This window comes from Periplaneta americana, chromosome 12 (assembly GCF_040183065.1).
Source record: "Periplaneta americana isolate PAMFEO1 chromosome 12, P.americana_PAMFEO1_priV1, whole genome shotgun sequence".
Lineage (NCBI taxonomy): Eukaryota > Metazoa > Arthropoda > Insecta > Blattodea > Blattidae > Periplaneta > Periplaneta americana.
Genome location: NC_091128.1, coordinates 113903674 through 113926918, shown reverse-complemented (window position 1 = coordinate 113926918; position 23245 = coordinate 113903674). Strand labels below are relative to the sequence as shown.

General features: G+C 34.1%; 1 protein-coding gene across 3 annotated transcripts in view; it reads left to right on the top strand.

Moving 5' to 3' along the window:
* The window catches only part of RtGEF (Rho-type guanine nucleotide exchange factor), a 117796-nt gene extending 99679 nt beyond the window's left edge, over positions 1-18117 (top strand). For all 3 annotated transcript variants that reach the window (XM_069841987.1, XM_069841985.1, XM_069841986.1), the window contains exons 12-13: positions 2336-2429; positions 3535-18117. In XM_069841987.1, the coding sequence (XP_069698088.1) occupies positions 2336-2429; positions 3535-3712 (272 nt within the window). In that variant the 3' untranslated portion in view covers positions 3713-18117. The remainder of the gene's footprint in view (positions 1-2335; positions 2430-3534) is intronic.
* The last annotated feature ends 5128 nt before the right edge of the window (positions 18118-23245 follow it).

Sequence of the window (23245 nt, the reverse complement as noted above, 5' to 3'; positions counted from 1 at the left end):
TTTCTTTCTTTAGTCATAGGAGTTAACACTTACAAATAGAGGTCATGACCTGGAAACACAATATTTTAGTAAAATTCGTACCAATTTGTGTTTGAAGAGTATATTTAAATACTTCCAGATTATGGAGTAGATGATTAGCAAATCAAAAATGACTTTATTTAGTAATATGACAAGAAGTATGAATTTTCTAAACCAGTGGTTCCCAAAGTGTGCTTCGCGGATCCCTGGGGACCCACCAACACTTATCAGGGGATCCGAGGTTTGGTAATATGTTATATTTTGAAATAAATAACATATACTACTATTTTTCTCATAGCAATTGTACAGTACTGTACGCGACTATACTTACTATATATTGGCAAGGGAAGATGACCAGGTTGGAACTGTAGGGAGAATGGATGACTAGCTTGACTGGGGTCATTTCAAGAAAAATTTAGAGTGGCATAGGCTATGTGGGCAGAGGCATTGTCATGGTGGAACATAATTCCTCTAAGGCCTGTTTTTGGCTGTTTTTCGCACACTTTTTAAAAAACTTCTGGAGGCAAACTATTATATACCATTGTGAAGTAACTATCTTTTGACTCTAAAGTGGAATTATTACCACATGTTCGCTACTGGGAAAGGAAGTCACCACCATTTTCTTCCTAACACTTCACTCCCTCTTCTCTTTTGTTGATTATTTCTCACCTAGGGAGACTTGCAGTGGAAGATATGCTACTTTTACAATAATGGTAAACATTTGCTAATTATTGAGAAGATATATTAATTTTAGGACTCATGTTACTATTACAACAAAACATGGTCTGATTCAGCGGATACGAAATTAACTTACCCAACTGGTACAGTAATAATTACTGCAATGTAGAATCAGTTTACATACAATAGTATGATTACAAACTCGAACATACTGTCATCTGTTTAAGCATTCCCTTGATACAAAACACAAAAACAAAGGTATGCTGTGTAATACACTATGTTGATTCATATTACAAATCAATGCATCTGCTTTTAATTTTGTTTACATTTGTTATTCCATTGATTTCAGTTTTAGCTGCTAGGCAGGAATTAAACTTTTCTACTTTATTGGTCAAATGTTATCTGTACAAGTCTAAGCACTTCTGTTTTGTGATATATATAATCTACTTCATTTCTTATGATAAGTTATTAAACATATGGACCTTTTAAATGAGACAAAACTTAGTAAGTTACGTGGCATCTCGTAGGAAAGTATATGTGCACAGAAATTTCATAACCCTTAAAACATAACTCCATGATAATTTTTCTCTTCTGTAAGAAAGGAAATAGTTGAATACCGTAATGGATAACGTCTACATAATTGTTTACCACGATAAGGATATTTTCACAATATTCTGTAAAATATTCTGTGTCTTGAATGTTGATTGGTTTTCTCTTTTTGCTGTACATCATTCAAATTCATTTAAGTGCCTTGTACCCATTTTCTTCAGTCTTAATACCATCAATATTTTTTTATTTTTGTTCTTCATTGTATTTCATTTAGTGATTAGTTCCATACCTTTATTTTTAGTATTTCCAAAGAATTTTATTCATGAGAGACACACATACATACATACCTTTATGAATATTGTGTCAGTATCATGTGGAAAACGTTTGAATTCACATAAATAAGGTTTAAATGGGGAATATTTGAGCATGTTGCAACAGAGTTATAATCCCATACACTTCTTTTTTACAAATAATATACTTTTAATATATAAGATAGACTATTCTTTGAAACATCATAACAACAGATTATAATAAAGTATTTGCATCAGAGTAATTATGTACACCTTACAACTACATCATTGTTTCCTGAGTTTTATATATTTTCTCTTAGCAGTAATAAAATTGGTTGTTGTAAACATCTGTATACCATTCATTATATTTTATATTATATTTTGTTTTTTGGTATTTTATTTTATGTGGTAAAGATTTCAGCTGTGAGCAATAATAAAAAGTAAGAAATTGATAATTGCATGTCTAATATTGAAGTATAAAAAAGAAATTGATACTTTGGCATGATTACCATATATTTAGTATCATGATGTAAATAGTTACATGAAATCATGGATAAATTAAAGCAATTATAGGATATCAAGACTATCAAGAAATGAAAATAGTAGCTGACAGAAGAGAAGAATAGTTTCACAGATAAGGCATTGCCTTTAGATGGAAAGAAAAGATGGTGTAAATAGATACATTTCGAAATGTTATTCCTACAACTGTTTTGTTGTAATGACATAGAAATATATATATATACTGCATGTTATTTGCATTGTGCATTTATATTGACTCCATTTTGTTTATTTCATTTCAGCTGCTCTCCTAGACAGTCCTCAGATGCTTATTGCAGAAGAGGAAAAAATAATAATTGAAGAGACTTCCGGAAATCAAACAATCGTAGAGGAAAAGTACGTATATTTATTATAGTGACATTACTTATAATGTATATGTGTATCAGTGGCATTTGGTGAACTTATCATGAAAAGTTTGCTGCCCTGAAGAGACATGGCTTAATCTCTCTTTAAAAGCGATTGGACTTTAATACAGACCACCTGTGCATGAGAGTATCACACCTGGAATAGATGTCCCTAATGTGTGTTAACCTACACAAAATATATACTGGGTGAGTCACTTAAAACTTGCACCGCAAATATTTCTGAAATGGAAGGTGATTTTGATGTACGGTTTTAACGGAGTTGAATTATAGACAGGGACTCATATATGTAGCCCATACACAGATTTTATTAAGTGTGAGAAAGTGTACTTTTTACACAACATACATTTTTTTTTAATGGAACAATGCCTATTGACATTAAAAAATAAATCTAGAGTAAATTAGAATGTCAATGGTTTTTTTTGCAGGATTCTAGCTCAAACAGTTTACAAGAGATTGTATTTTAAAAATTGTAAACACCAACAGTTGTCTGTCCCATGTGTTAGCACAAACTAAAGAAAAACAAAAGTGAACACACTAATTCTCTGTGGATTCTGACAAAGAAAGAAAAAATTAACAATCAAAGGTTTTGTTCAAAATTACCACCACCAGCTTGAATACACGCCTCCAGTCTGCCATGTAAAGATTGCTGCACATGTTCTAACATTTCAGCAGGAATTTTAGCGCAGGCAGCAGTAATCCATTCTTTCATATCATCCGTGTAGTCGGTATTTCCTTGTAGACAATGTCTTTAGGTTTCCCCACTGTGTTGTTTTTAAGACCAATTGATAAAAAATCGTTTTCTGTTAAACTAATGAGAGACTGGACTCATGTTCACTTCCAGATATGAAAAGTTCTGATCATTTACTGTCTTTTCCTGTTTTATCATGCAATACTCATAATTGTATGGTCGGTTCCATGGACGGAATTTCTCATATATATCACTTTTCAAATATAAAAGTACCGAAAATCAAATTTGAATTAGAATTTACCTCACTTTTCCTTAATATGTGTACTCTACTATTATATTATTTCTAGCTCTTCCTACTGCGAAATTTAAGATTTAATTTTTGTAACAGGAGTTTGGTGGATACAGTGTATGCACTGAAGGATCAAGTAAAAGAACTGCATACCAGTGTATCACTCCTATCTTCACAACTGGAAGAGGAAACTAAGGCAAGACGTATGTTGCAGAATATTGTGTGTACACATCTTGTTGCAGCGGGAAAAGATGATATCCAGTGGCCAGAGAACTAATATACTGAGATAGAAATTCCATTTTCTACAAAACATACAGATACATTTTTCAGGTATACTGAATTATTTTTACAAACGCAGTGGATTCAAGATTAAAGTTCTTAAATCAAGTGAAGTCAGTGTTCCTATGGAGTGAATTTTAAATGTTTTTATACTTGTGTGTTTTGAAAGTGTTAACTTCAGTTAATATTAATAACATACAAATGACAATAACATTCAGTATTTCCTGCAACAAGTCTTCATGTCTATGTGTTTTCTACATATAAACAAGACCAAATGGCGTAAAGTCATCATATAATACCACGAAAAGTCAGAGCATTTCAGCCATCATATTGTAAAAGGTAAGCAAAAGTATTAATAACTGGAAGATACGAGTAAATCATCTTATTTTAGTTTTAACAAATGACAGTGTAATCTTTTGCAAGAATGATCCCATGCAGACTAATTACTGTGTTCCTAAAATTCAAGTCTTGTCCTAAATAATCCATACAATATACAAAGTTTCCCAAATTCTTGTGATCATTGATAGATTTCGTTGTGTTTGTAATGAAATTAGGCATACTGTTAGCTTAACAGTCAAGAGTGTTGGTTTTCCACACTGGAGATCCAGATTCAAATCCCAACAAGTGAAGTAGAGTTTGTGGTTGATGAAGATTGTCTAGAGGTTTTCTAGGGGTATTTTCGTTTCCCTGCCATCATTCTACTCGTATTATCATATTAATGCTCCCTCATGGGGAAGTGTCCGGCCTTTCCATCTAATATGTAATATTTTCTTCAGTAATGTTCATATTTAACCAGCTACTTGAGCTGGAAACAGGTTAAGACAAAAAATTAATTATTAATAATATAACTTCCACAAATTTCAGACATTTAATATCTGAATCTTAAATTTTAGGTGTTTACTGAAATAAAGATTAAATTCTTGGGGAGAGACGATACTGTGACTGGGGAATGAAGAATGATGATTATGATCATGATGACGGTGATGTTGATGATAAAATGGACCATAATATTAACATATTTTACATATTTACTTGCAAAAATTAACCCGTTCGAGATAATACCATATGTACGAGTAGAAAGTTCTAAACCACAGAGTTTCTAAAAGTAATTTTTACTTTTTCATTTTACAAAGTATAAAAGAACAGTAGTATGATGGTGCAGGAAACTTAGTATGTCGAGATTTTCGTAGAACTATACCTTTTCAGCATTCCTGATGCTGTAAAAGTGGTTTTGGCCTTGTTGTCTGTCCATCTATCTGTGTACAGTGATTTTTCTCTAAACTATTAGAAAGATTTTCTTCATATTCAATATCTAAGAGTCAGTTTATCGAGAACTGACGCACATGAAATATAATAATTTCCATATAAAATTGTAATAATTTCCATATAAAATTAACGAGTCTTTATTTGAAATAACAATTTTGATCTATGTAAAGATTATTAATTTTTTGGTCGTACAGAATTATCTGTTATGATTATTATTATTGGTTAATAACGGAGAAAAATCCACTCCAGAGCCGAGGATCTAGCCCAGGACCCCAGCACTGTGTGCTTGTGAATTGAGCCTCGGAGTAGCTCAATGGTAGAGCACCCAGTGCGTAGAACTGGGGGTCCTGGATTAGATCCTCGGTATTGGAGCGAATTTTTCTCCGTTATTAACGAATAATAACCATAACAGATAATTCTGTAGGACCAAAAAATTAATACTCTTTACATAGATCATGTGTCTAACAGTGCACATAAATTCTAAAGGTTAGAGATAACAAAACCTGTCAGTAAAATTTGTTCATTGGTATTATTTGCACGGGACTAACAAGGGAAGTATCACACCCCACATGCCGAAACTTACCTCGAAACATTGGTGACATAACCAATGTGCTACGAGAAGATCACATGCAAAACATTAGCTGCCTGTTTCCACTGCAAGGCCCCGAAATCGATGCTGGAATCCTTCTGTGGCCAGACGATAACGCGGCGCAGCTGGACATCCCTGCTTCACTGGCAAGCAGAGTGGAGTGCGTGTGTGAAATGGAGTAAACTCTCTCGCGTCCCATCTTCTCAATGAAGTATAAAGAAGAGACAGAAGTGACTGGTATCGATTGAATATCATTAAAGTTATCTCGTGACCTTTCCTGTCGTCCGCTCTTCCTTATCGCATTGTTTGATTCGCATTCCTTCCATCGGTATTCCGTCCTTGCGAGACCTATAACCCTGTAGTCGTCCGCTTGTGTTACTGACCTTGACTCACGTACGTCTATTTGCTGCTGATTGCCACCCACCGCTCCACTGGCTTGCACACAGGAAGGGCTATCCATTCCAACTAGTAGCGACTAGTATCCATTTCCCTATTACTTACATGCAAAATTCCGGGGTTTATTTCGGGGCCTTGCAGTGGAAACAGGCAACTAATATTTTTCACGTGACCTTCTCATAGTACATCAGTTATGTCACCAAAGTTTCGAGGCAAGTTTCGGCATGCTGGGTGTGATACTTCCCTTGTAAGTATTATATTGTGCAATGGAAAAATATGAAGAAAAAGTAAGAAACTTTGATGAACACTTTTAATGTAATATTTGCATCAGACGAATGTTATTTGTATGGAATATATACGATTTAAAACTATGAACTTTTCTGAAGTAGGCCTACTGGATGTACGTACTTCTACAATACTTATTTAGAAACTAATTGTTGGATTCGCATCTAACACAGACTGGCGAAATAAGTTTTTGTATAATTTTAAGACTTTTTCAAGATAATGCAAGTGGATTTTTGTAAGTAGAATAGCAGTTCAGAATGGTTTGTTTATTCAGATATTTACAAAACCAAGAATTTGTTACAAAACGTTAATATATTTTTAATAAGAAATTCATTCATTATTAGCACTACAGCCCATGAAGGGCCTGGGCTTCCTTAATCAGTAGAAACCATTCATCTCTATCTTGAGCCCGTTGTCTCCATCTCTTGCATCCAACTCTCCGCAGGTCATCCTCATCCTGAAGCCACCTCAACCTTGGTCTTCCTCTCTTCCTTAATCCTCCTGGGTGTCCATATAATGCCCGTTTAGGTAATCGGCCTTCTGGCATACGTTCAAGATGTCCCAACCGTCTAAGTCTGCCTTTCTTAATGAAGGAAACTATACTCGGTTCTCCATACAGTTCCATTAGTTCTTTATTTGTTCTACTTCTAAACTGACCATTTTCAAAATGGGGACCATATATCTTTCTCAGGACTTTTCTTTCCCAAACTGCTAACATATTTTCATTATTTATTGTTAAAACCCAAGCTTCGCTAGCATATGTAACCACTGATCTTAGAATAGTTTTATAAATTATTTTTTTGCAGATCTGGATAATGAACCGAGTAATAAGAAATTAGTAGATCAATATTAGTGGTGCCATTTTTTAAATTGTCTTTAAATTAGACATTCTCAAACCTAGTATGATTGTGGGGAATCAACAGTGATAAGCAGCTCCTCTGTGTCTGATTTTAAAAACTGTTTCAGGATTATGTCTTTAACCATATTAAAATGGATTTGACTCCTTAATAAACTATGTCAATGATCCCTATGGTGATACATATAAGAAAATATAATCTTCACACCTGTATGTTCTTTTTGGGTAAAAGTATAGATTTAATTTTATATGTAGACCATGAAGATGGTAAGACCAGACAGGAAAATATTTGGTTTTCATAAACGAACAGGTGTTCAGTGAGTAGTTTTTGTTTAGTAGTCAGGATTATCTTGACATAAAAAACCCAACATGAGTAGCAATATTTATCGAAGTTGTAATTTCCGTAACATATAACAAATTTCGAAATATCTATCATAGTTACGTACATTGCGTATTTGAATAGGATAAAAATAAACTGAGATATATTTTGATGTTTTGGTCAACTGTTTAACTATTCTGAGATTAAAATTATATTACATTCAATGGCAAGATAAGTTTATAAAATGCTAAAGATGAAACAGAAGGATGTTCTTACAAGGTGTAACTGTACCTGAAATTAAGTGTATAAGTAAATATTCTAAATCTCTTTACTTGGAACTATAGTATAATATTAAGCTACTATTATAGATGTAGCCAGGCAAGAAGACATTTTGCCATGCATGCATATTTTCACCCAACCCCACTCTTGTCACAAACCTACCCAAAAGCACACACCAGTGCATAATGTTATCAGTTTTTGTCTGTTATTAGTATAGGTCTTGATTCAAATGCATGCTCTTTTATCTTTTGGTTAAAGTATGGAAGGAAGGTAGGTAAATCTAGTGTTTATTGTGAAGTCTTAAGCAACAATATGGCAGTCTGACCGTTCACAGAGTTATTCAGGCTGTCATGCATCGAGCATCATGAAATATTTGAGGTGACCTGTACATGTTGCAAAGCCTTCTCAAGAAAGAGAAATTAGTGCTCTCACTCCCACATTTCACCAATATCATTTGCACATTTCCTCACTTTGGTCCAACACTATAATGCAGTAGTAGTTTTCAACTTTTCTGATAAAAATTTTTTCTTTGTAACTTGAGCTTTCTTTAGCATGCTGTTAATCCATGAAATTTGAATATCTGTACCAAGCATGAAACAATTTTATCAGTATTGTACCTTTTACTAAACGTGGTTTTCATATTTCATACATTCATAGTTTTCTGCCGAAGGATAGATCTTTCACCGCAAACCCAGCATTCTCCAATCTTAGTGCCTTCCTCTTAGTCTCTGCATACAATCCATATATCATAATGTTGTCCATCATCTGATATCTTCTTCTGCCCCGAACTTTTCTCCCGTTCACCATTCCTTCCAGTGCATCCTTCAGTACGTAGTTTCTTCTTAGCCAGTGACCCAGCCAAATTTCATGTTAAGGAATTTTTATAAACATAACAAATTTCATGACATAAGTCCATATTACCCTGCAATTTTGTACCATTTTTATTTCATTTAGGTGTAGTGATTGATTGATTGATTGATTGATTGATTGATTGATTGATTGATTGATTGATTGATTGATTGATTGATTGATTGATTGATTGATTGATTGATTGATTGATTGATTGATTGATTGATTGACTGTAGTTAGGGTCCCTGTGCACCTACACTTTTTCAGGTCCAATATAGAAAGGGAAGAAAGAGGAGTAGGAGGAGGATGATGAAATATGTTGTTGTAATTTTCTAATGCCAGGCGTTTGACAATAAAGTCATTTGACCTCTTGCACTCCAATATTTTTCAAAGATATTGTCATGGTCAGCCACTGAAGCACAGATTTTGAGGTGTTCCGAATCCATTTCTTGGGATGATGAAATATACAAGTATATATTTTTTTTAAATATCGATTGTTTTATTTTATAAAGCCAAACATTTATCAACATAAATTGTTCATGTCCACTGACTCCAGCCTACAGTGAAATTCTTGTTCCATGCTTATGGTAATATAGTTTCGTTGTTCTCATAATCAGTATAATGAAAGCAGCAGTAGCTTATTAATAAGGCCACCCTATTAGAAAGTTTGTTTTGTAATGTTTCCTTATCATTTTTTGTGGCGTCAGCCCTAATAAGGTCTGTTATCTTTATTTCTATTGACATTGGCTTTTGACTTTGAAAACTGTGCGAGTGTATTAATATAAATCATATTCCATAGCTCATTTACTGCAATATTCTAATGAATAGATTGTCGAAGGTTATGCACTAAAATTTCCTAAAATATGCATGCATAAAAAGCTTAAAATTTCTAAAATATATACAGTAGGCTAGTATAATAGTATGTTATATAACGACGTACAAAAGTGGAGCTTTATAACCGAGTAGGGAGTGACCTAAGACCCACTAGTTAATGAAGGTGCTTTTGTACGAATTGTATACAATACTTTATCTACATTGTTCGCTATTTGCCGAAAATTATAAGAAAATCTATAAATACAATTAGGCATATTAAATTTGTTATATCAGTGAAGAATTTTATTCTTTATGATTCATGACGTCAGCTGTATTGTTACAATGGTAATAATTGTAGTTGATTGAAAAAAAAATGTGTTATAAAATGCTTCATAACATGGTGCTAAGGAAAATAACATAGTAACGTGTTTTCCATTTTATTTAACAACAAAGGCAAATTTTGCAGTACAGAAGTGTCACCTAATGGCCTACTTTTGCAATGAAGTTAGATAAAATATATTATATGCAATGAAATTGTCATTTATCCAAAATACTTTGTTTCTGTAAAAATTCCGAGTTTTCATTTAACATATGTATGTTAGTCAGCAGTCCGAAGACTGGTTGAAACCTCATAAGTGATACCAATATGGCATCATTAGTGAGGCAACTAAGCCAGGAGATGATGGGTGGCCAGTTCCTTTCCCCCTTTCATTGCATACATCACTGACTACTAACATAATTCACTAATCAAATTTGAAATGTATGCAACAATTGTACTTCCTCTGACACATACCGTCAATAAATGTATCAGCCAGAACCTCAATCAGAGGCATTTCATTTAAAACTGTTAAAATTGTAACATATTAAAACTTCAATCAAATTTTACAGACAAAACAGTCATTTTATATATTTGGAAGATTATGTATGTGTAAAACTACTTTTTTTTTAATTGGTTATTTTACTACTCTTTATCAACTGCTATGGTTATCTAGCATCTGAATGAGATGAAGGTGATAATGACAGTGAAATGAGTCCAGAGTTCAGCACCGAAAGTTATTGTTTGTATCATTAGCTAAATAAAATGTATTGTTACTTGTGTAATGAATGCATGTAGATATCCTACAAAAGAAAATGAAGGTGACAGATTATAACTTACACGTTGCAGTGTATGGAAGAACAAAGTTTCCTATTTGGAGCACATGATAATATTGGAAAATCAGGGATAATTTGTATGTGATCACTGATACTTTATGATCCATTGTTAATTTCTTGTTAAGGGATCTTAGTTATCTTCTTTCCTCTTATCTACCTCTCCTTCATCTTCATATTTTTCGACTTCTTCGTCTTCTGCATCATCGTAATAATAATACTAATAATGTTAATGTTAAACTTGTTAAATTAGCAACTTTTGTAACTTCACTGTGTCTAATAATGAAATATTATGATTCTTTACCTTAGTGACTAGTTTCGGCGAAACTTTACGCCATTTTAAAACTTCGTATTATTGGTATTTCAAATATTAGATGGGGCTCAGATGAAACACGCCAGACTTGAGAAATAATAATAATAATAAAAAAGAATAAATTGTAGATTTGAACTGCATATAACCTTTATTTAAAAATCGAATGGCTAGTGAGCGTGTTATCAATAATCAGGGTTGCCAACTTGGTGAGTTAATATCCTTAGAGAATTTAATAAAATTTTTAGTCTGGTGATTCTGATTGAGTAGGCGTACTTCACTGGCATATTCAGCCATGCTGAGAAATGTCAAGGCAGCTCGCAGTAGGATACTGCCACAACAACAAAGAATTAGAAATTCTCGTTTCCCGGCCTCGAAATAATTTTTCCCTTGTAATTATTCAAGTCTGCTTCACAAGGAGCTTTACCTGAAAGCTATATTTGCATAATATATACCGGTATGTCACTGTAGGTATGTTAACAGAAAAGCACAATTTCAAGTCACACAGAGTTTGTGTACACTTGATGTGGATTTCTGACGTCTTGTCAGCCCACTTGATGTATGTGGGTAAAAAGGGAAAAATTTAGATGGTGTCGAGTGAAGTTCCTGGGTAGCTCAGTTGGTAGAGTGTTGGTACACTAAGCCAAAGGTCCTGGATTGATACCCGGCCCCGAAACAATTTTTGCCTTGAAATTATTCAAGTCTGCTTCACAAGGAGCTTTACCTGAAAGCTAGATTTGCATGTATACACTACAGTCTGCAAAACTTTGTGGAACATCTTGAATTGTTAATCAAGAATCTGTTCGAAGCACATATGGAACCATTTTTGGATACAGAACATATCAAGAAATCTTCGAAAATGAAATATAAAGTAATGATGATAATAATAATGTTTGACATTTAAATGTTCCTTCCTTAAACTTGCCATTTATTACTATTCGTAGTTGTCTTCTAGTCTGCTGTCAAAAAATCTGAAAGTTAGAATTTATAAAACAGTTATATTACCAGTTGTTCTGTATGGTTGTGAAACTTGGACTCTCACTTTGAGAGAGGAACAGAGATTAAGGGTGTTTGAGAATAAGGTTCTTAAGAAAATATTTGGGGCTAAGAGGGATGAAGTTACAGGAGAATGGAGAAAGTTCACAACGCAGAACTGCACGCATTGTATTTTCCACCTGACATAATTAGGGACATAGAGTGTTAGTTGGGAAACCAGAGGGAAAAGGACCTTTGGGGAGGCCGAGACGTAGATGGGAGGATAATATTAAAATGGATTTGAAGGAGTTGGGATATGATGATAGAGACTGGATTAATCTTGCACTAGATAGGGACCGATGGCGGTCTTATGTGAGGGCGACAATGAACCTGCGGGTTCCTTACAAGCCATTTGTAAGTAAGTAGCAGTAACTTTTCATTGTGCTTTCCAATAAAGACTCAATGCATATATTTAGTTCTTCCATATATACTTAATATTTTGCCATTTGTACCCAACTTGTTGTTTCATATTTATTATAAAGTTTTAACATAGACATTGTTACATGTACTGAAAGATAAAATGGATTAGGACCCATGTTACTGATGTCATTCTCCAGTTGAACTTCTGTATTGAATTTGTTATTTTTAATATGTAATATGAAAACTGTTATATATTCCTATAAAACACTGCCAGTTATTAAACTTGGCTTGTGTCCTTAAACTGAATATATTTTATCAGATATTTCGATAACATTATTCAGCATGTACAAATATATTATTAATGAGTGGAAATATTGTCTCCTCCTTACAATACACAGTGGTCGAAAAGTATCGACTCATTTTGATGAAAGAACTAAAATAACTTAAGAGCTGTCACATGTGATCATTGTCATGTTTTTGTCATTACAATTTCAACACTTGATCACATTTCATTCCAAACACTTTTTCCAATGTTATACAGCTGTTATGAAAATATTTTGCAGCACTTTGTTATAGTGGGTCAAGTGCGTTACAGATTCTGAGCTTCATTTTTATTAATATTACGGAGTTTTAATTTTATGCTTTAGCCTTTACACTTACATCCCTAGGGATCTATATAAAGATTAATTTTTTTTATCGTACAGAATTATCTGTTATGGTTACCATTGGTTTATTAATGAAGAAAAATCTGCTCCGGTGCCGGGGATAATAACCAATTCCCAGGGATGTCAAATCAGTAAAACCTGAAGCCTAGAATTTTGATACAGCTCTACTTGTGTCGGAAAGGTGTCCACTCACAATAATAGGCCATTATAATCTATACTGTGAGCAGATTTCTAAGCTAGTCTGACAAAAAAAATGAACAATAGTAACAAGTATTTTTCATCAAAATGAATCAAGACTTTCAGACCATTTGGCATTCTATGACAATTCTATTGATGTAATGATATGATAGCAATTGTTGGACTTTTTATACCATTTGTGTTCATTACAGTATTTTGTATGCCATTTGTATTCATAACCAGGTTTAATATTTTATTTCTAAATTTCTTTGCACTGGATAAACATTGCATTAGATTCTTGAATAATTTAAATCTGTCATTTCTAAGTAATTCGGGTAGCTCAGTTGGTAGAGCAGCTGGCTGTGGACTGGAAGGTCCAGGTTCGATTCCAGGTGGTGACAGGATTTTTTTCTCGTTGCCAAACTTTCAGAACGGCCCCGAGGTTCACTCAGCCTCCTATAAAATTGAGTACCGGGTCTTTCCCGGGGGTAAAAGGCGGTCAGAGCGTGGTGCCGACCACACCACCTCATTCTAGTGCTGAGGTCATGGAAAGCATGGGGCTCTACCTCCATGCCCCCCAAGTGCCTTCATGGCATATGATGAGGATACCTTTTTACCTTTATGTACCATAAATAGTACCAGTTCATATTTTGATAATAATTATTAGCCTTTATTGCTACTTTCTAACTCTTTGATGTGTCACACATCTCACTGCAGAAAAATTACTGGATATTTGTGATTATTAAAAGTGTAAAGATAAAAAGTAGAGTTAAATTACAAATGATTACACAACTTTATTTTTCAAATTCCAACAATTTTAATTGCCGGATAAGTTAATAGTGTCTGAAGATACATTCAGCATCTAAGATCTCCCTGAACTCTGCTATTCTGGTAGTGTTGAATTCCATCTTAGCTAGGGACACCTGTAACATAGACTTCATTAGTGCAGTGTTACCACAGTCTAGTATATACAGTCACGAAGCTCAATACGTAGTAAATATGCCTCCATAGATAGTTGCTAACCACTAGGATCGCTAATATCGCCTCATTACAGACAATGTGAAATAGTACCAGCACAGTCTATTGTTCCTAGCACTCTCACAACTCAAGTTTCGTGACTGTATAATACTAGACTGTGATGTTACGGTGACAGGCGATGATAATGACTGAGTTGAATTTTTACGCGGAAGAAATACAGTCGGTAAATTTTTCCTAGAGCTCTCTTATTCAGGGACAGAGTTATTTTACGTGCCAATAAATATACGACACAAAACTCTAGTTTCTTTCCGAAGTCTCTGGCCAGATTTGAACTTGTGAATTTCTGATCTAGTAAATGGCAACATGATAAGATAACTCAGTTATTATATATTGTTCAGTACTGTTTTGCTGTACAGTTTTACTTATTGTTACTCTGTTTCTGCTAAGCAATATCCTGAGAATTTAACAAGCCAAACCTACTTATATGAAAAATACAAACAAATTAATTTTTTAAGATAAATATAGTTCCTTCTGTAATCAATAGAATAATATTTAATGATGATAAACGTAAGCTATAAAATGTAAATTCGGAAGTGACCTTATCGTACTTGAAAATACAGTGTGTTCTGCTGATCATTGGTCCTCGCCTGCAGTGATTAATTTTCTTAGTGGGTAGCTGTCTGCTTACTTTCCAGAAAATTCTTCATATTTGATCGTAGCAGGGAAAGTTGTCAATAAGTACTCTTTATTAGACATAAGACTGATATAATCATTGAAGCGTGATTAATTTATTACATTGAGTGCTGGAAACAATAGGCATAACTAATTTATTTTTCATTATTAGTAACACAAGTACCGGTAACAAAATACTGTTGGGTTTGACATAATATATGACACATACAAATACAATTTTGAAAATATTTAAATCAGAGTGAGCCAACCAAAGTTTATCCCTGGCAGAAGAAATCAAACTTTGCCAAAGGACAGGTCATGGTCTGTTTTTTATTTGAGTTGAAATTATCTTAACTAGCAGTTTGGAAGTTTGGTTGTAACTTTAAACAGTTTTATATTTTGTAAGCATAATAAATACAATAATAATAATAATAATAATAATAATAATAATAATAATAATAATAATAATAAAACAATAATTATAATAATAACAACAACATGTATTAATTATCCACATCAAAAAGAACGACATTTAAATTGTATTATTTTAAATATTTAACTGTAATTTTTTAACCTGTGGTGGTTATAATCTCTTGCAACGAATTCTGCCACTATCATTAATAACATTAAACAGGCAACAACAAAAGGCTATTATCATAGATCCAACTACACGCATGGAGAGAGATCTCAACCAAGCTCATCAGGTTGATCATGAAAAGAGAACCATTTATGAGTCTTGTATTCCCTACCTTAGTGCCAAGTATAACATCCCTCTCTTCAATTAGTCAGTAACAGGTTTATTTTTTGATACTCGGGGTTCTTTATCCAAATTTACATATATTTTTTTTTTAAACAGTTATCAATATCATCTTTTGAAATTAAAAAAAATCATCACCCAAATTCTTAAAGATTCCCTGCAGATTATACAATTTCATTTATACCATTCAGAAAGTCTTAATTAAGGATATGCCATAAGCTAATTTTAACTAAAAAATCTTTTATTTATAAGTTTCATTTTAAGGTTATCTTGAAAGATTGTATTTTATAATTGATATCAAGAGTACTTAATTATTACAATTTATTTTTATAACAGTATTAATCTTTAATTCATTATATTATTGTTATTAATGTCCGGATCCTTCTGGTCATCCTTAATTAAGCCCAGACGATTTATTTTTCTTCAAATTTCTCTCTCACTATATCTTATTTAATTACAATTAAATTTCAGTAACATTGACGTAAACAAGGTTGTAAAGGAACCATGTATAAATAATTTATTTTAATAGAAACGCAAAACTACTTGAAATTGTTGAAAAAAACAAGGAATTAAGTTTGATAACTGGATAGGGTTGCAACAGAAATGCAAAGAAAAGCAGAAGTAAAAGCTGACTGTGTTCAGAGATCAACTTTGATTGGCTCCAGTTTAGCTTAGTTTATTTGATTCTTGATGACCCAATAAGGAGATCCAATTATGAACTAAATATACTTGTAGTTATTAGAGCTCTGCACTGGCTCGATTTGAAATCCACTTATGCTTGTTGGGTTCAGGCTGGACTCATGTCTTAAAAACGCAAATCTTTTTTTCCGCGAATTATACAGGGCTATTCAAAAAGAAGGAGCAGATTTCAAATATTTATTTCTTCCAAACTACAAAAGGTAGAAACACAATTCCAACGTTCCTGGACAGACGAAAGTTTAAATTTTGAACAGTCCGGGTAGAAGTTCCAATCACGGCCGTATTGGCGCTGTTGATTGCAGTGTTAAGGCCAATGTCAGGCATAGGAGAGATAAAAACACGGTCTTTTACGTAACCCCACAGATAAAAATCACAAGGAGTGAGGTCTGGAGACCTGGGAGGCCACCGGCGATGAAGTTGATTTCCTCCTCCTCTTCCAATCCAACGTCCTGGAATGGTGTCATTCAGATAACGTCGGACGTGATTAGAGAAATGAGGCAGGGCACCATCTTGCAGTTTGTATGGCTTCATGTGCAGACAGTGTTTCAGAACTCGCCATACCGTTGGTTGAGGAATGTTCAGTTCAGTTCTCTACTCGTGTTGTGGATTTTTTTGGGCTCCTTTCGTAAACCGTATGAATACGCTCGACATTTTCATTCGATGTACGTGGACATGCTTTTCTGTTTGCAGATGCAACCATCTTCTACGAATTTTCGATGCCACTGGTAAATCTGCTTATGACGAGGCAGTTGTTTATTAAACTGACGGTGAAAAGCAACGTTGAACTTCAAGAATGGATTCTACTTTTGCTAATTGCAGCACACAAAATGCTTTTTCCTGTTGTGTCGCCATTTTACTACAGACAATCAACAGCGCCAATGCGGCCGCGCATGACAAGCAACAGCGCCAATGCGGCCGTGGTTGGAACTTCTACCCGAACTGTTCAAAATTTAAACTTTCGTCTGTCCAGGAACGTTGAAATTGTGTTTCTATCTTTTGTAGTTTGGAAGAAATAAATATCTGAAATCTGCTCCTTCTTTTTGAATAGCCCTGTATACTGATTAAAAAAATACGAAGATTTTAATGCATGCACAATTAGATGTCCACCCGACAACCATCCAGACTACCAGTATTGTAAGTTATTGTTTAGTTCAACTTCGTATTTCGTAATGGCATTTGCCTTGTCTCTATTCTGCCATAGACACAGAGCATTGATTGTTTGTTTTACATGGAAGATTACTCTTTCTCATGCTCCCACTGGAGTGTTATGTGTCGCAGTTGTTCCTGGCACCTGTGGCCTAGGACTGTGCTTCATCTGCTAATGTCGGGTTTGGGTCTGGTTCACTGGGTGAGGCCAAGCTGAGCCAGTCCTAAGATTTTCAGCCTGTGCAGACCTCTAGCAGTTACCGGTACATGGTTCTGTACTGCAGTACTCTCTTATCTGATTTAGTGAACATTATTTTAACATCATAAAGCATTGTATTTCTAGATACGATTATCAAATTGTTAGAATCATGTTGTTCTAATTCTTTTGAAGAATATATATTTTTATTGAAATCTAAAATCTCAGTTTTTATCATTGGTGTTATGTAAAATACAAGAATTCCTCCGACCTTTAATGGCAAGATGTCAGTCATATCTTCTGAACAGTTATTCATATTTTCTTCATCCTATGTCTTCTTCTTTCTCCTCTTCATATTGTTTTATCCATCTTGTGTTTTGTGACTGTTGTAATGAAACCGATGTTTGATTTGCTCAACTACCAGTGCCTCTGATGAGTGGTAATATAATATGTTTTGTAACATGACTTGGTTAAAAGTGTGTAATGGTGTTCAGTGTTCAAATTCTTGCCTTGATAAACAATTGTCTACGAAGTTGTTGAATGTTTGTGGTACAAGTGTAAGGTGTTACATGGGATTTAATGATAATACCGTAACAAAATGCTATTACATTGTTAAAAAATGGTAATAACTACATTGTTAACTAGTCTTAATACTTTTTTAATTTGCATTTATTAAATAGCATAATATAAATTTCATTTTGTTCTTATTCATTCCACATGACCTCATTTTTGTTTTAGATGTACTTTAAAAATATTTCATATTTTTAATATAAATACAGTTGAACTTGGTTATAGCAATTCTGATTAGTGTGACACCTTGGCTACAGTGACAGTTGTGAAGAAGTATGTTTTTTTTCTGTATTAAGCAGATGTGATTTATTATTTTTATAATGACAGTTTTAATAAGCAGCTATTGTATGCTCTCGATTATCTGGACTAATGACTGGGAAGAGATATCTGGATATTGCGAAAAACGGATAATACGAAAGTTTATTATTTTGCATGTACCATGTAGTAGTATATGGGGCTATTTATTTGGTGAACAAATACTTTTAAATCTAGGCGATATTTAACTTCGTATTTACTGTAATACATTCACGGGCAGTCTGTGTATTACAGTAAATATGAAGTTAAATATAGGTTTAAAAGTATTTGTTCACCAAATAGCCCCATATACTACATGGTACATGCAAAATAATATACTTTCGTATTATCAGTTTTTTCGCATTATTCGGGTACCTCTTCTCAGTCATTAGTCCAGATAATCGAGAGTATACCATAGTTGCTTATTAAAACTGTCATTATAAAAATAATAAATCACATTCACTAATACAGAAAAAACCATGTGAATGTTGTCAATTGGACTGATCCTGATCGAAAGAAGCGTGGCAGGGTCTGCCATACTTGGATGAATGGAGTCAACAAGGCCATGCAGAGGAGAGAATTGGATGAGGGACAGTGGCAAGATAGAATCATGGAGAATTGGAACAGGAACATAAGACAACCACTGGAAAGGAGAAAGCCTGTAAAAGTAAGTATTTACTGTAATACACACAGTAGGTGTATCATTTTACACATAAGATTAAAGTTCACTTACAACTTAAGATTGTAGAAAACAAAAGTAAATTTGTTGTTTACATAGTATGTATGTCTGTTTGTATATTGTGTATGAATATTTGTGCGAGATCGTGCGTATTTGCTTGGTTTCCGCACAAAACCAATCCGTGGTAAGTCTAAAATTCCACATTCAGTATTCCCAACCTAGCACATATAACAATTTCCCTCTTCTTACCACTTAAGTGACATATTGATTTTACTGCTTTACGCTTTTAACATATTTTTAGAGATGTTCAATATAGTAATAATTATAAATTGGAAACTTACCACTGCATTTTCACCTAAATTGCACTGTTAATTATTGTTTTTAAATATTTGCAAAAATTAAGTAAACTCTACAACTCCACTAAAGTGACTGCATTCGTGATGCATGTAACATTAAGGAAGCCGTTTGTTTTAAGTTCGCATTTATAGACTGGGGGAAAAAAAAGACATATATCACGGCCTGCTGGAGTATAGTAAACACAGAAAACATTTTAAAGCAACAATGTTGAAGATAGACATTTTTGTTTTGCAAATTTGCCGTCATTGAACAGAAACCAAGATGGAGATTTCATTGCAACTAATTAGAAATTCCTCTTTCAGGTATGTAATAAACGATCTTTGCACAAAATAATGTACGATACACGAGCGGTATGTTTTCTTTCAATTCTCGGAAATTAAAAAAGCTCAACTATGTTTCGCTTTTTCAAACTTTTCCTCGAATATGAAAACTTCAACATACCGCTCTTGTAACGCATATTACTATTTTGCTAATATGCTGGAAATGGATGATTCCATGGGCAAGCCTTCGGTTTTGATGTAATATTTGTTGTTGTATATGAAGTAGTTTTGTTTTATGATGGTGTCTGTAATGTGGATGATTTCTTCGATTTATTTGCAGTTCACCTAAATGAATGGAGAAATTCTAAACCTTTTTTGAGTATTCCTATTTCAACATATATCTTGAAGCAGTCATTGTCAACTCTTAGAACACTCAAATCGATTAAATCATGTCGTTTTGCTCAATGTACATTCTGATCTGGCTTAACAATTATTAACATTGACCTGCTCGTCAACGGATTTATGAAGTCTGCAATCAGAAAAAATCCAGGCGTATTCAGTCTACTTAAGAAGTTAACAGTTTTGTTACTGGAGTTAGAGTTATCGGGCTAATAGGCTATGGTCTACTGGCGTTGTTACGACCAGACATTTTGGCTCAATTATAGCTAGTGGTGGTGTGTGATTTTGTCGCTGTGATAGGTTTGTCACTGATTCCGATTGTGACTGCAGTTCCAAAATCATAGCTATGAGAAATTACCATCTCTGCTCAATATGTGACTCACAGCGGTGGCGACTGATGTACGTTTTTTGTGACAGCTCCAGAGTCCAGACAACTGCTAGTCAGAAGATTAACTTGTAGGATCACATAATTAGGATCTAATAAACTTTCGCCCCATTCGTAAGGTTAATGTTGGCAACTCTTTGATATTGAAGCTATACACTCGCTATCCCCTTCCACGAATGATTCACTTAATTATTCGTAAACATTCTTGGACGAATATACACCCCACACATCACGGTAACAGCTCAGAAAGTGGTTTGTTTTCAGTATACATGCCTCGATAATCACTATTGTTGATATAAGACAGGACTGGGCACCAAGAGCGAATTCTACTCTCTCACAGGGAGCCATATGACTTCTTTTCAACCCCTTTCTTCCCCACCGAACACCATGCAGCATTGATGCCGTGACGAATGAATATTAAACGTCACGGTTTAGAGTTTGGATTCGCTCTCAGTGCCCAGCCCTGATATAAGACTTGGCGCCAGCATATCAATTCAATTTGCAGAAGAGCAATAAACATAAACATCTGTCAGCTCGTGATGAGAAACATCCTGGGTGTTCCTCGTGGTTTGTTCAGAGATAAGTAGATGACAGTGATATTGAGTTCCAGAATACTTGGAAATATACAAACAGGAAACAGAACCCACAATGACCAAGAATCATCCGAACACAAAAATTATAGTGACAAAATCACTATTTAACACAATGATTTTCCGGAGCTGTGATGGCAAAATGCTTTCACACCCCACCTTTAATTATAGCCCTCTTGGTGCAGACCTTCCCTTATCTTATTCGCAAATGTCATCTCCCATTCATTTCTCAGGTGCCACTCACAGTTTCACCTAAGAAGGACACAATCATTTCTGCATAGTTTGACAGTTCTAGATGAACGCAACTATATTTGGACTGAAAATACTTTGTGATTGCACTGCACGGGAAGTTAGCATGGTTGCTATGGCAACAACAAATCACGGTCGCTCTGAATTGTGATGTTGTAGCATTGTTCCCAGTTCATCTTAAAAATAAAACCAATCTTGTTCCGCATTTGTATTTCGTCTGCTGTGTGGCTTGTACGTAAGGCCTTTGCGTAATAATAATAATAATAATAATAATAATAATATTTATTTGTCAGAAACCAGTAGGCCTATTCAAAGCCTGGATATGACATCGTCAGATTAGATAATATACACACATACACACTCACACATGCACAAACAAGTAAACTTAGCACATAAACAAATATTACCAAGTAAACAAACACTGACGAATAAACAAGAGTATGATGCAGATTAACAGTAACAAATATAAATGACACTCGGGAGGAAATTAAACGCAGAATAAATATGGGAAATGCCTGTTATTATTCGGTTGAGAAGCTCTTATCATCCAGTCTGCTGTCCAAAAATCTGAAAGTTAGAATTTATAAAACAGTTATATTACCGGTTCTTCTGTATGGTTGTGAAACTTGGACTGTCACTCTGAGAGAGTAACATAGGTTAAGGGTGTTTGAGAATAAGGTGTTTAGGAAAATATTTGGGGCTAAGCGGGATGAAGTTACAGGAGAATGGAGAAAGTTACACAACACAGAACTGCACGCATTGTATTCTTCACCTGACATAATTAGGAACTTAAAATCCAGACGTTTGAGATGGACAGGGCATGTAGCACGTATGGGCGAATCCAGAAATGCATATAGAGTGTTAGTTGGGAGACCGGAGGGAAAAAGACCTTTAGGGAGGCCGAGACGTAGATGGGAGCATAATATTAAAATGGATTTGAGGGAGGTGGGGTATGATAATAGAGACTGGATTAATCTTGCACAGGATAGGGACTGATGGCGGGCTTATGTGAGGGCTGCAATGAACCTTCGGGTTCCTTAAAAGCCATTTGTAAGTAAGTATGATGCAGATTAACACATTTATACAAAGACAAAAAGAAAAATTAAAATATAAAGGATTATATTTCTAAAATACAGTATTTGCATCACACTCCATGAATTCATTCATTGAGTAGAAAGGTCTATTCAGCAACCATCTATGTACATAGGACTGGTACCTTTCTCGCCTCCAGTGGTAGCTTATTAAATATGTTGATGTCATTAAAAAGCAAGTATTGAAGCTTACACTCAATCTGCACCTTGTGTAATCTAATTTATCTTTATTTATAGTGTTAAAGGAATATATATCTGATCTAGGTTGATAAAGATCTATATTGTATCTAAGGAAGATCAAGATTCTGTAAATGAATAGACTGTAATAAACAGACTGTAATAATAGACTGTAGAATGACATTACCTTTAACTTTGGAAATAGTAACTTACATGATTCCTTGGTATTTTTGTTGAATATTACCCTCAGTGTCCTTTTTTGTAATAATAAGATGCTATTAACTCCTGTTGCACTTCCCTACAGCCTATATGAATGCCAGATAGTTAATGTGAGATTCAAATAGTGCAAAGTATACCTGTTTGAGAGTTTCTCTTGATCTCAGTCGCCTTAACTTCCTAAAAACAAAAATTACTCTTGACGCAATTTAGTATATATACTTTCTATGTGTTTGTACCCCATCCTTATTTTGGATTGAAATAAAACCTAACAGTTTTACATAAGACATTTCATTATCGTAGTGTGTTGGAGAGGCCTAAGATCAGTTTCTGAGTTTTTCCTCATTAAGCATTAACTTGTTGGATTGAAACCATTGTTTAGCTATGTTAAGATTATTGATTTGTGACAACTTTAACTGGTTAAGATCTAAGTGAGATGTTATTAAGGTGGTATCATCAGCATACATT